The sequence below is a fragment of the Protopterus annectens genome, chromosome 8.part0 (genome assembly GCF_019279795.1).
Source record: "Protopterus annectens isolate FY-2018-M chromosome 8.part0, PAN1.0, whole genome shotgun sequence".
NCBI lineage: Eukaryota > Metazoa > Chordata > Ceratodontiformes > Protopteridae > Protopterus > Protopterus annectens.
In genome coordinates, this window is record NC_056741.1 from 220,778,640 (window position 1) to 220,793,779 (window position 15,140).

The following is a 15,140-nucleotide window of genomic DNA, read 5'->3' on the forward strand; positions in this document are numbered from 1 at the left end:
TCTTGTCTTCCAGCCTCAATTTTTCATCACCAAATACCATCTGCTCAAACATATCCATCCCCTCATTGAAAGGAATACATCCAAACAAATCAATGACATCTATTGTTATGAATAATAAATCTTCTCTGAACATATCTTGTTTTATTGCCCCTAAGAAGTCCCAGGAATCTTTTAAAATCAATTTGTTATTTAACCAAATATGCTTAGTTTTAAAATCAACAAATTTTGCTAAAGGGCTGGTTTTAGATCCTGCAGCAGAAACTATAGGTCTAAGGGGGGGGGGGTTGGTCATATTCTTATGAATTTTGGGTATCCCAAATATATTGGCTATTTTAGGTTTCTTAACTTCCAAATATTTGAAGGTTTTATCATCTATTACTTTCTCTATCATTAAATCTTCTAAAATTGTGTCAATTCTGTGATAGGCTATGTTAATTTCATTTAGGGATACCACCCCATATTTTTGATCATCACTCAGTATAGTATTCAGTTTTCCTTCATATAAAATTTTGTCCATAACGACAATTCCCCCTCCCTTATCTGGTTTCATAATCCTTAATGAGTTATTACTACTTAGGTTGTTTAAAACTTCATTCTCTTCCTTATTCAGATTATGATAAACCCATCCTTTATTACAATTTTTTCTGACTGAATCAATCACTACATTTTCAAAGTTCTTTATTTGTGGAATTAACGGAGGGTTAAAAGTTGACTTTCTCTTTAAAACACTTTCTCCTGTTCCTTCCCTTTTAAAACCAGCCCTACCAGCCATTATTTCTAAGTTGATTTTCCTGGTGAATAACTTAATGTCTAAAATAGTGTTTGTGATATCACCTCTCCTGTTAGGAATGTATTTCAGTCCTTTGCTGAGTAGTGAAAAATGGTTGGGGTCCAATATTAAACTACTAAAATTATAGATAGTGAAATTGTTATAAGTGTTTTTCACATCTTCATATACCATTATTTCAGTGTTCAAATCATTTTGAACAGAGGTGGGGGTATTTACATGTATCTCCCCCTCCCCCTTCTCCCCCCTCGAGTCTGAAAATTTCCTTTGTAGTTGAAATTACTTTCATATAGTGTTCCCCTTCCCTCTAATGGTGGAAATTCTACATCATAATTGTCTCCATGCATTCTATTGTCGTCCCCAGTCCCATTCCTATTATTATAATAAGAATAATCACTCTTTTTATTGTTATTATTGTTCCATTTACCTTTATAATTATTAAACTTATTCCCCTGGTGTAGTGGTTTGGGGTAATTAGTATGATTTTCATACTCATTTATATCTCTATTCAATTTACCCATCTTACGCTGTATCACTTCATCACATTTCATGTCTATTTCCTTTCTCATTTGAAGGTATTTATCTTTTTCTTCTCTGATACCATGAATTAAATCTGTAGTGATGCATGTATCCAATAACTCTATTTCCCCACCCAGTTCCTTTTGTTTGTTTTCATTATCATTTATAATCAACTTCATAACCTCCAAACCACATTTATTAAAAACTTCAATCAAACATTTATGAAAATGAGAGCCAATCTGCACATTATTAGGGTATTTGTATACCCTTAAACCTTTAGGGACTATCTCCCTTTGTAAACATTCTCTCAGGTAAGCGTTCTCAATACTAAATATTCTGTGCTTAGTTAATAAATTATTCAGTCTATCAATTTTCATACCATAGGACTCACCATCATTAAATACTTCGTTTTTACTTTTAAAGTTACCAAACTGAATGTCTCTTTTGAGCCATTCAAAAGTTGTTTTTTTGTTATTATTATTATTGGAAGCAACAGTACCTTGCAAACCAGGATTTGGTTTTGCATTCCGTTTGGGTTTAGCACCCAAGTCCTTGCTAAACGTTTTAACAGCTTCTTCCTCAGTGGATCTATCAAGTAGAATACCCGGGGTATCTTGTGGGTTAAACATAGTCCCATTGTAAAGGTCGCCGGCTTCGTCGATTTCGCCAATGAGCTCCCTCTTTCTTTTCCCCACCGATTTTATAGAGAATTTAAGGAAGGAAGTGGAGATAGGTAGGCTGGGTAGATTTAGACCAATTTTGGAAAGAGGGAGAGATACTAAGGTGGAAATGGATACACATACTTGTTCCAATAGGAATAATAAAAATGAACAAGTTAATTTTACTAGAAGTTTAATAGTTGAGTATAACCATTCCAATTTTAAGTTGAGAGAAATTTTTAAAAAGGAATGGAGCAAATTTAGCTCTTTAACGGACATTGAAGAAATAACTACAATGGAACCAAAAATGGTGTATAAAAACCCACCAAATTTAGGCAAGATTTTGGAAAAAAGTAATGTAATAACAAGAACAGGAAACAAAGGGAGGAAAGGGACATTTAGATGTGGGAGATGCACACAGTGCCCACATATTATTAATAAAGAAACAATTTATATTGAAAGTAGAAAAAAATGGCTCAAAAGTTATAACTTTTATAATTGTGAAAGCAAAGGGGTAGTCTATATTGCTATTTGCCAGAAATGTCAGTCATTTTATGTGGGGAAAACGGAACGATGTTTAAAAAGAAGAATTTACGAACATAATTATGACATTCTGAAAGCCAAGAACACAAACGCTTTATATAAACACTCCACTATTTGTCCTGAATACAAGTTCCAATTTTTTGTTCTTGACCAAATTTTGCCAAACATTAGGGGTGGGTTATGGGAAGAAATTTTGGAAAGTAAGGAATTATGGTGGCAGATCAATTTAGATTCTAATTCCAAACCAGGAATGAATGATTTCTTAACCATAACTCCCTTACTTAAAATAAGAGCTAACAAACTCTAGTAGTAAAACAATACATTTTTTTCAAAAGACACTAGAGGGCACTATTGTATAACATATGCCAGTCCCTTAGCTTAATGAATGAAATAATAAAAGTTTTTTAAAAGAAGTTTTTTAGAAAGAAGTATTTTTATACATAAAATGAGTTTTTAACAAACAGTTTTTTAATGTATGTATTGATAATTATTTATTTATTTATTGAATATTTATATTTATATTGTACATATTTATAAATGAACATGATGACAGTTTTTAAATGAGAGCAAAGAATTTACGTATTTTAAAGTATTCTGCACTTTTCACAGATGGGCATTAATATTCATGAGCGTGTGCAATTTGATAGGTTAGTTTGAATTAATAGAGAAAGGTCTATGGACAATTGTTATAATTAAAATAAGCTGATTCACTATTTAATGAATGGAATTAACTATGGAGATTTGTCTGATGAAGTCCTATTGTGAAGGACGAAAACGCATACTGAACTGTTACTGAAGAGCGTTAATACAAGTTGGCGTTTGCTTTTGTTTTCACCTGTTTTTAAACTATTTGTGGAATAAACTGCATGGACTGACTATCAACGTTTCCTGGCACTTATTCTACAGTTTATTCCTTATTTAGATGACTGGCTCCTTACAGCCCCCACCAAGCATCTGTTACTCCTCGCCAGAGACTACACCTTTCGCACATGTTCGGCACTAGGCATTTCAATAAACTACGAAAAGTCTGTCTTGTCGCCTTGTCGTGTTATTACTTTCATAGGCGCAAATCTAGACACAGTCAAGATGTCAGCCAGACTCACAGAGCAGAGGATAGCAGACATACACAAACAGGTCTTTCTTCTTTTACAGAACAACAAAGTCAAAGCCAGACGGATCCTGAAAGTCTTGGGGATTATGGCGGCGGCCATCCCTCTCCTACCATTAGCTCGCTTCCACATGAGGATTTTGCAATGGATGCTGTTCACTCAATGGTCTTACCAAAGCCTCCCAATGTCCCATCCTATTCGGATAACTCAATCGTGCAAGAGTCATCTCTCTTGGTGGATCACATCTCCTCAGCTCCTCCTAGGGAGACCTTTCGTCCGTCCCCCTCCGGTTGCTACAGTGACAACGGACGCCTCCCTGATCGGGTGTGGGGGGGGGGGCATTTCCAGGGCAGGACATTCTAGGGCATGTGGCAACCGTTCGAGTGCCACTTGCACATAAACGTCCTAGAGATGAGAGCAGTGCTTCTAGCGTTGCAAGCCCTACAAGACTCTCTTCCCAAGGGAACGATAGCAATCCAAACAGACAACATGTCTGTAGTGTGGTACATCAACAAACAAGGCGGAACCAGATCTTACCCCCTATGTCGAGAGGCACTCAGACTATGGCAATGGGCGATTTCTTCTCAGCGATTTCGGTTAGCAACGCACATCCCCGGGAAGTCCAATGTGATTGCAGACAAATTGAGCAGAGCTATTCTCATGCCTCACGAGTGGTCTCTGAACAATTCAGTGTTGGAGAAAGTTTTTCGAAAGTGGGGCAGGCCTTGCTGCGACCTTTTCGCTACTCCCCAAAACAGCAAGTGCGACGAATTTTTTACCCTCTTTCCCCAACCAGGCCATCCCAGCAGAGACGCTCTAGTACACGTTTGGCCCCGGGGACTTCTGTATGCCTTTCCTCCCCTCCCACTGATATCCCAGCTGGTACAGAAAGCCATCGCTCAGGAAGCTTCCATGATCCTCATTGCCCCTTACTGGCCTCGACAAATTTGGTTCCCCTTTCTCCACCGTTATCTGTTGGAACAACCTTGGCATCTGGACCCAGTTCCAGACCTCTTGACCCATCAGTCGGGTCAGTTGCACCACTCCCTTCCCTCTCTGAACCTCACAGCTTGGTTCCTCCAATTCCGACCTTAGCCAGGCTTCCTTTGATATCTCACTCAGAGATATCTTGATTGCCTCTCATAAATCTTCCACTCGGAAGATTTATCATAGAAAGTGGAAACGTTTTTCCTTTTGGGCGCAGTCAAAGAATATAGATCCTTTCACTGCTTCTATTCAAACAGTTCTAGACTTTCTAGCTGAACTTTTCCATGCAGGTTCGTCCCCATCTACCATTTGAGTTCAATTGGCTGCAATTTCGAACTTTCATGTTGGAGTCTCAGAGTCCTCCATTATGTCTCACAAACTCTGCAAGGCCTTTTTAAAGGGAATCTTTCTACTCAAACCACCATCAGAGATCCTCCTCCTCAATGGGATCTCAATTTGGTTCTGGCATCCTTAATTCTTCCCCCCTTTGAACCTGCGGCTTCATGTTCTATAAAATTACTTTTGTGGAAGACACTCTTTTTAGTAGCTATCACCTCAGCTAGAAGAGTCTCTGAACTTCATGCTCTGTGTAGTCGACCCCCTTATCTAGTATTTCATAAAGACAGGGTGTCCTTGCGTACTAACCCGTCTTTTTTGCCCAAAGTAGCTTCATTGGCAAATTTCAATCAAACCATTGAGCTTCCTGTTTTCTTCCCAAATTATTCTAATAGGTCAGAACAAAAGTTACACTGTTTAGATATTCATCGCCAACTTGGGTACTATTTAGACAGGACCAAACAATTCAGGAAATCTGACCAACTGTTTGTTTCTTATGCAGAAGGTAGAATGGGCCATCCAGTCTCTAAAGTCTCTCTCTCTAGATGGCTTACTTCGTTGATTACCCTAGTGTATGAGATAAGACATCAACGATTACCATCCAAACCCAGGGCTCATTCAACTAGAGCTTTAGCCACTTCTGTAGCTTTCCAAGACAGGCTGCCTATTGATTCGATTTGTTCTGCAGCTACTTGGGCTTCTCCCCATACCTTCATTTCTCATAAGTTGGACTTGGCCTCTAGAGACCGAGCCAACTTTGGTTCCACTGTACTCAAGAGTCTGTTCCGATAGGCCACCCGGGGCAAGGTGCTAGGGACGCGGTTCCATCCAGCAAGAATGAAGGCGAGATTGACAACTTAACATTTAGAAGTTATGTACCTACCATAACGTTCCATGTTAGTTGTCTTCTTCTCGCCTTCTTTCTTGCGTCCCACCCTCCTTCCCCCTAGCCAGGACAGACCTAGAAGAGTTTTTTCTTTGTTCCTTATGGAATTTTATTGCTGGCCTTAGCTTTCAAACGAGATCTGAGGAGTTACCGCCTAGCATTGTGGGATATAGGGGAGCCTCGAGCCGGTGGAACTAGCTCTCGAGCTTTTAGAGTGGCCGAGTCAGAGCCGAGGATCGGCTCCGAACCCATCCAGCAAGAAAGAAGGCGAGAAGAAGACAACTAACATGGAACGTTATGGTAGGTACATAACTTCTAATTTTAACTCACCCACTTGACCACATGATACGCCTTACAAATCTTTGCAAGAAACAAATGCTTTGGTGGATGAAGCCAGAATCAAATCTTTGGTGTCGACTGTTCTGTCTCCCCCAGCCCAGGGCCACGGTGACCACAGACGCTTCCCTGTTAGGGTGGGGGGGGCATTTCCTGGGAAAGACAGTCCAAGGCCCTGGTCCCCCATGGAGGCCAAATTGCACGTAACTGTCCTGGAATTGATGGCAGTTATCTTAGCGTTCCACACATCCCTTCCTTTTGGGACCATTGCAATTCATTCAGACATGTCAGTCGTCTGGTATATCAACAAACAAGGTGGGACCAGGTCTTACCCCCTGTCTCAGGAAGCCGTGAGAATTTGGCATTGGGGGATGGCTTCCAACCACTTTCTCATAGCTGTGCACATTCCTGGGAGTTCATTCATATTGTGGACAATCTGAGCAGGAACATTCTGATGCCTCATGAGTGGTCCCTCAGTCCCATAAAAATGGATCAGATCTTCCGTTGTTAGAGCAGGCCTTGCTGCGACCTGTTTGCTTCTCCCCTAAACTACAAATGCTGAAGCTATTTTGCCCTGATCCCCACACCCCTCAGGGGGAGTCACCCAGGGATGCTCTGCCGCACAATTGGCCCCCGGGTCTGCTTTATGCCTTTCCCCCATTTCCTCTCATCCCAAAATTCCTCCAGAAAGCTCAAAGGTTGAGAAGCAGAGTGATCCTCATTGCCCCTTATTGGCCCTGTCAAGTCTGGTTCCCTTATGGCCTCACCTGATTCACAGCCCGTGAATCCTGGATCAATCCCAAGGACTGCTGTCTCATCCTCAGGGACTGATTCACCCCAGTCTCCACAACCTCAAGCTCACAGCTTTGTTTCTCCACTTCGATGATTGCCAGGCTACCTGATATTTCATCCCTTGTTCGCGAGATTCTTCTGGCTTTGCACAAACCTTCCACCAGAAAAATTTATTCTAGTAAGTGGACTAGGTTCTCTAGATGGGCCAAAGAACATAACATAGATCCTTTTTCCATGCCTGTTCACTAGATCCTACAATACCTGACTACCCTAGTGCAAGCAGGAGCTTCAGCATCGACAATTGCAATGCATTTAGCAGCTATTGCAAATTTTCACAATGGAATCGACAGTTCATCTGTTAATGTCACACTGACTGTGCAAGACCTTTTATGAGAGTATTGCATGTTAAACCTCCGGTCAAGCCTCCTATAGAGCCATGGGACTTTACTTTGGTGCTTCAGTCGTTAACAAGTCCTCCCTTCGAGCCTTCTAACTCCTGTGATATAAAATGGAAAACTCTGCTTCTAGTAGCCCTTACCTCCAAGAGAAGAGTATCTGAGTTTCAGACCTTGAGTGTCGAGACCTTACTTGATTTTTCATAGGGAAAATGTGTCCCTACATACTGACCTCTTTTGCCCAAGGTCATTTCTGGGTTTTCCATTAATCAATCAGTTGACCTACCGGTTTTCTTTCCTCACCATTCAAATAGAGGGGAATACCTTCTGCATACCCTCTATGTTCATAGGCAACTTCGTTTCTACTTGGACAAAACTAAGTCTTTCAGAAAAATGGATCAATTATTTGTGGCCTTTGCAGGACCCAGATTGGGTAAGCCTGTTTCCAAAATAACTTTTATCTTCTTGGCTCAGAAACTTCCATCATCTACCATCAGAACAAAGTGTCCTTACCTTCCAAAATAAAGGCTCACTCTACTAGATCGATGGCTACTTTTCATTCCAGAGCCTCTATGGATGATATCTGTGCAGCAGCCTCTTGGGCAAGACCTCATACCTTTTATCACTCATTACAAATTGGATTTGGCCTCCAGGGGACTAGCATCTTTTGGTTCTGTGATGCTCAGGAATGTCCTTCCTTAGGGCCACCTAGGATTCAAGTAGCTGTGGACTCTGTCCTAACAGTAAGGAATGAATAAAGATTTACAATATCAGATAAAAAAGTTATGTCTTACTGTAACGTTCCATCTGTGTTGTAGATCTTTATTCATTCATTAAGTCCTGCCCTCCTTCCCCCTGCCTGGACCCCTGGTGGAGTTTAGGATTTCCTTATTAGTTAAGGTATCTGCTCAGACAGAGCCTCCTACTATCACTATTATTACTTCTATACTATAATGGCGGGCAAACTCGATTTGAAGAGACTATGAGAGGGGCATTGTGGTTAGGTCTTAGCTGAGAGTTTTTGGCTGGCGCGAGCTTTGTAATGGCCATGTCGGTTCTGAGGACGGACCCGAAGTCCTAACAGTAATGAATGAATAAAGATCTACAACACGCAGATGGAACATTATGGTAAGACATAACTTCTTTTTCTTGCTGTAGTGTCCTTTGTAGTTTTATTTAGAAAATGTTGATTTCTGTCCAGAGTTCCTAGTTTTTTACGGTCTGTGATATGTGCGTGTCTAATTTTATATTCTGGTCAATGACCACTCCAAGTAATTTTGTGAAACTGGAGAAGTGGTCATCAAGTATGGTGATGAGTCTGCATACAGACAGGAGGTTGAGCAGTTGGCTCTTTGGTGTAGTCAGAATAATCTGGAACTGAATACTCTTTTTAAAATTGTGGAGATGACGGTGGACTTCAGGAGTGGTACTACAATATTATACCCCCTCTTTATATTTAATACTGCTGTGTCAGTTGTGGAATCCTTCAAGTTTTTGGGATCTATAATCTCCTGGGACTTGTGGCAGTGGAGGGTCCATCATAAAAAAGGCACAACAGCGAATGTACTTTCTGCGACAGCTGTGGAGGTTCATCCTCCCAAAGGAACTATTGGTTCACTTCTATACAGCAGTCATGGAGTCTGTTCTCAGCTCCTCCATAACAGTGTGGTTTGGATCTCTCTCTAATCCTGAGAAAAAAGGTTACATTGAATAGTAGATTACACATTTGGTCAAAGTTTTTTTTTTGTGGATAAAAGGAATGCACAGGTGTGTGTGTGTGTGTGTGTGTGTGTGTGTGAGTGAATCATATGATTAAATTTAGGTTTATACAGTGCAGGTAAGGAGAAGTGTGCAGGAAAATTTAAGGTTTTAATGAAAAAAGTGATGGCTTGTGAAGATGTGTAAGATTTGTAGCAGGTGTTTGCAGGTTAGGATTAGAGTTGTGTTTTTGGTAAGGAGATAGACTCGGATCACTTTTAGGTTCATAGGTAGGTACTAGGCTATCTGCCCAGAGGCATTTATAAGCCTAGCCAGAATGTGTTGGCTTTCGCCACCCCCTTAAACTAGTTCCCTGTTCCTCTGTCCAGCAGAGCCACTGAAGTGATCCCCCTTTTGTGCATGTTTTGTGCTGTGTATGTTCTGTGTCCTCTTGTCTTTTGTAGTGGTACTGCTAAAGGGTTTTTAGTAACATAATATGTAAGATTCGGGTTAGCACACATGGAAATGATGATGGAAGGAGGCCTGACCCCCCCCACACCACCTTACTCTTGTGCTAACTCTAACTCTACCCTTGCCCTCTAACTTTACACATTTAAATTACTAAAACACTTTCCCTACCAGTATCACTGCCAAGACAACATTTAATTTTTGTTTTACAGCTGGGGTTTACTGACACAGGCTTTTTTTTAGTTGGAGAGAAGTTTGTAGTGTTAAACTCTGTGTTTTGTCTCTGTTTGTTCGTCCGTGTGTGATTCTCTGTCTTTAGCTCTATATCTTTCGTGATACATATAGATAGAGCTATATATGTATATGTGTGTGTGTGTGTGTGTGTGTGTGTGTATATATATATATATATATATATATATATATATATATGTATATATATATATATCTATATATATATATATATATATATATATATATATAGTTATTTTACCTGTGGTGGTGGTGGTGGTGCTGCGGTAGCATTGTCGCCTCACAATAAGACGCTGTCCGGTAGAGCGTCTTCTGCGTGGAGACATGCATGAATGGGCGTACCTTCGTTGAAGGTTGTGCGTCAGGGCTGGTAACTCGGCACGTAAAAATCAACTACCAATCATTAGCGGACGGAGTTCCGCTGTGGCGACCCCTAACCTGGAAAAGCCGAAAGACGCAACAACATATAGATGTAGTTATTTGTATAATGTATATATTCTGTTAGCAAGGAAGCCCAAATATGCCTTTTCAGGGGCAGCAAATGAGCAATGTCTGGGTAAGTGACTTGCTTAAAGGTGGAAAGGGAAGGAATCTGACCTTGCTCCCTTTATTACATAAAGCAGCTTCTTATGAGCTGCAGACCATTACTCCTCAGTTCAGGAGAGCTTTGAGGTTAATTACAGCATTGTAAAATATTTGCATAGTGTTTTTGCAAGGGGGGAAGTCTTCCTGCTCCTGGATCTCCTCTATGCCAACTCCACATTCTCACAAAGTCGTGTGTTAAGCAGAAGCTCTGTAAATGGTTGAGCACAGTGTATGCATCACCCTGTTGTTATGGCCAAGTCATTCATCAGCATACACAGTCTGAATAGCATAGGTCACTCGTGTACCTGATGCATTTGTATGCATTTATATTTATTTATTGAGTGACATTTGAGTGTTGAGAAAGTCCAAACTGGATAGGTGCCCATTTTCAGTGGAGGCCAAGGGAGAAAAGATCCAAAGTATTAAAAAAAAAAAAAAAAATTCTAAAAACAGTACAAATGTCAATAAATAAATTAATAAATCTTCAAAAATAATACAAAAACATCTAGTTAAATTCTCTGGAGTATACTTGGGAATTATTATTCATGTAGACCAATGTTGGAGGTGTGGTAGGGAAAAGAGGCACTTGGGAACATATTTTCTGGGAGTGTGGTGGGTTTGGTGGACTTTAGGGATTCCCTGCGGGATGCACTGTTGAAGATGCTGAGTGTGCGGATTGGTGGGATAGGGAAAATGATTTCCTGAGCTATCATACAGAATCGGAATTGCCTGGATATGGTAAGGCTTTGCTGTATTTAATTATGGTGGCTGCCAAAAAGTAATTACTAGAAAATGGAAGTCAAACCAACTATATTAGAAGTAGTGTATATAGTAACAGAGATGAAACAACTGGAATTGAGATCTTTAATAACGTGTAGGCGCGAAGTACATAGGAAAAATCGGAATTGTGGGAACAATACATACAGAGGAGGAGTGGGGTTTAAAAGAAGGTAGGAATTAAATGAGCTATGCAGTCTTTAACTGGAAATGACTGGGTAGAGCATAAGTGATATATAATGTTTGCAACTAGGATTGTATCATAGTTTTAATTTGTATAAATGTATAATTGCTTATGTCGCAAGTGATGGTTTATTAAAGATGTTTCCTGCTTAAAAAGAGGAGGTTGAATTGAACAAATGTTGTTTACGTTATTCACAAAGAGGGGGAGGAATTGAATAGTTTATGTAATGATTACGTTATATGATGTATAACAAACATTATACTTCACATATATTGCTAATGTTAATACAGTTTGATTACTTTTGTATAAATGTGAATTTGTGTATGTCACAGTTGATAATTCAATAAAGGTATTTAGATTAGTTTAATTATACCAAATTAACAATAAAGGGAAAACCTTGGCTAAGAAAAGATACCACTTTTATGACAATGATTTAATATTTAGAGGATTGTTAACCAGTTTATAGAGAAATTAAAGTTGAATTCGTAGAATACAAACAAATTGTAATATGAAGTGAGCGGGAAAAAACAGGGTTATGGCATATTTATAAAGAGTCAGAAGGGAGAAATTGATTGAAATAAGAAAGTGCGAGGAAGGGAGAATAAGGAGGTGTAACGTGTGAATACGGAACATTTAGGGACATAACTTATTCTGGAGTTGAGCAAGAACAGAGCTTGGAAGTCTGCAAGAATGGTTTTAAAGGACTGGAGGGAGGGTATTGACCCGAGGGGTACAGTTATGGAGTCCCAGGCCTTAGCAACATGGTATGAGTACAGACCATGCCCAGATTAGATAGGTATGTGGACAGAGGAGTTTTTGGTCATTGGAGCTTAATGGCCAATTTTGAAGATAGTTCTGTAGAGTAGCATTTAGTGCTGGGTAAGAAGATGGATGTTGGATGATTTTATAGGTAGGGAAGAAACTGTGCATTTGAGTGGGGAGTTCTAACCAGTTTAGACTTCTAGTTCTGTACATTGGTGGGTTCTGCAAGGGTTGATTGCTACAGATTTTATGTTTGTGATACCAGGAGTTTAATGAAAATTTGAGTACCAATCAAGTAGTGAGGGGAGGAGGTAAGTGGTGGGAAGTATAGTTTCATTTGCATTGAGGCGAGAGTTTTTGGCTTTGTAAAGTATTCTGTTTTTGGTGAATTGTGTGTTTATGCAATTTTGTATATGTAGGTCAAATTAAAGGCACTCTTTTGCTACAAAAAATGACTTCAGTGGGTGTATTATGAGAGAGGATTTTTTTCATGAATATAGATAGATATGTTGCTCGTGCTGCTATTTTTATTTATTTTTTCAACCTATGCAGTTAGGTTACAGACTTCCTTATTTGTATGCTGTTATGTTGGTATTCGCTTGAAATACCATTGCTGTTGTTTTTACTACTCCTCTGTGAACATTTTTAATTACTAGTAGTCTTTGATATGTCATCAAAAATCTTGAGTAGAAGTGTTTACTGGCATTGCTGTTTGTAGCCTGGCTATTAATTAAAATGGATAAGCAAGACCATTTCATTGCTTCCCAGTATTTGAGCACATTTTGTTTTTGTTTTTAGGGTACCCATTTGCCTTGCTCTACAGATACATTCTTTTTGATCAGTCACCTTCAGCAATTCACATCTACCACACTGTGATTGGTTTATGGATTGCTTATTTCAACTTTGGTGAGTTGGAGTGAGTTTACATTCTTAAAAGCATGCTAATGAATTCCAAGGAATCTTGAATAATATGTGGCATGAAATGATTGTTTGGTGCTGTTCCAGTAGGAATAATACATTTCATGACTTGTAGTACATTTTTTCTTCTTTTTTAACCAAAAAGGGCTGCAGATAACTGACCTGATCAAATGAGTTGAACTGCTGGATCCATTTATGTACTGTAAGCAAGGATAATGCATCCTCAGTATGGTGCCCTATCTGGGTAAATGTTTTGGTGACCATGCTGTTAATTATACAATACATAAATGGAGGTGGGTAGATTTAGTGTGTTGAAGAGCATATGCATTAATAACCTGTGCATGCTTGACATTAACCAAATACTGAACTGTATGTAACTGCTTTTCTGTGTTGTGTACTTTCTGAACAGTAGCTGAAATTACCTCTTCTGGATCAGGCCAGTTTGTACAGCTTGCAGAAGCAAGCATGCTAATATTTCTTGTTTCTTGCCATTCTGTGGGTGTGATGTTAAGAATAGAAGTAACAATGGCAGAGTTGTATGAAGTCATGTAAAGTACAGATAACAATGTTTGGATGTAGTAAGGAAAATGTATTTTTTGTGAGTGTTTGTTGTTTTGAGAGGAGGGGTTACTAGCTCTGTTCATTATAAGGATCAGAGCTGCCATAGATAGCAAGGGTATAGGAGTTGTGTTCTGCTACGAATATAACAAACTGCTAACTTTAAAAGCTGTAAGACGCCTACCATATACCTAAGCCATTTGTCATCTGTAGCTGAGCTAAGTAGTAAGGATTGGGTGCTAAGCCCTTCAGAGCTTTCATGTCGATGAAGAGCACTCTTCATATGAGCTTTTGAGGATCAGTGGTCAGCTGATGCTGTTCCACTGCTTGGCAGACAAGTTCTCTTTTGAGAAAAAACTTCGTTAACTTTTTTGGAAATAAATTGTTCTTTTTCTGAAAACTTTAATTTTTACAGCTTATAAAGTGTTTTTTACAGCTTAGAAAGTGTGTTTTGAAGACTGTCATATGAATTAAATGTGAGCCTATCTGTTTTACCGACTATAAACAACCTGTCAGTTCCTTGGTTCTTCCTTCTTCCAAAAAGAAGGAAAATAACTAAACCTTTGTTACCACAGCAGACTGCTAACGTGCCTCAGTCACAGATGGGCGACTATATTGTGGGCATTTTTTTCCTTCAGGCCATTTATCTTCTTCCCTGGCTCTGTCTGTAGCCACCAAAGCTGTTGAAGGGCCTTTGGTGGGCAAGGGAGAACATCTTTTGTTGGTTTTAGGTGAAGGGGCTGGGAATACCACTCTGCCAAGACAGAATGCTCCTTAGGGATATTTTCCCTGGCAAAAGTGTATCTGTTTATGGAATTCCAATCAAAAAGGAAGCAAAAATGTCGACATTTCTTATCACTTTAAACAGGTGTGATTTAGTGGGCTTGGCTCAGGCTTTAGTTCAGGGTCCTGACCCTTTCAGTCCTCCTGTTTCTGGTAAAAGGAAGATGGATTCTTCATTTTTTCTGAAGAGGTTAAAGTTGATGAACAGGAAATGATTGTGAAAGGACAGATTGTAGTTTATTTCCTAAAATTTCTGATTCAGATTCTGCCAGTTCCTGTGAAGGATTTTCTTTCTGTAAACCATTTCCAGAATGAGTCCTTTATTTCAGTGGAAACATAATGTTCCACAGAACATAAAGAAGCAATGTGATATATTACAACTGGATTTTCCAGAACTTAGTCCAATTCTTCCCGTTACTTGCGCATTGGAGAATGTTCCTGTAACTTACCTGATAGCCTGTTTGCCCCCCAAAAAAGCAAGATAGGCTGTATAAAATTGCTTAGTCTTATAAGCTGTACACATATCCCAGGTCAGACCCAGCAGCTATTGTTTTAGTGAAAAGCTGCTGCTAAACATTTTGTTAATACCTGCTGCTAAACATTTTATTAATACCAGTCCCTGTCTTGATAAGGATAGAAAAACTTTTGATATTTTTTTTTCGGGGGGGGGGGGGGGGTATTCTCCAGCTGATCTGATGATGATTTTTCCATCTGACCCAAAGGAGGAGTTATCTAATCTGACCTCAAAGAGCTTGGATCCAGGGCTGTAGCTCCTTTCTTACCAATCATTTCCTTTAGTCCATAGATTA

General features: G+C 39.5%; 1 protein-coding gene across 1 annotated transcript in view; it reads left to right on the forward strand.

Moving 5' to 3' along the window:
- LPCAT3 (lysophosphatidylcholine acyltransferase 3) overlaps positions 1 to 15,140 on the forward strand; it is a 709,408-nt gene that overhangs the window by 113,140 nt on the left and 581,128 nt on the right. The window contains exon 2 of the mRNA XM_044079698.1: positions 12,871 to 12,978. Within this exon, the coding sequence (XP_043935633.1) occupies positions 12,871 to 12,978 (108 nt within the window). The remainder of the gene's footprint in view (positions 1 to 12,870; positions 12,979 to 15,140) is intronic.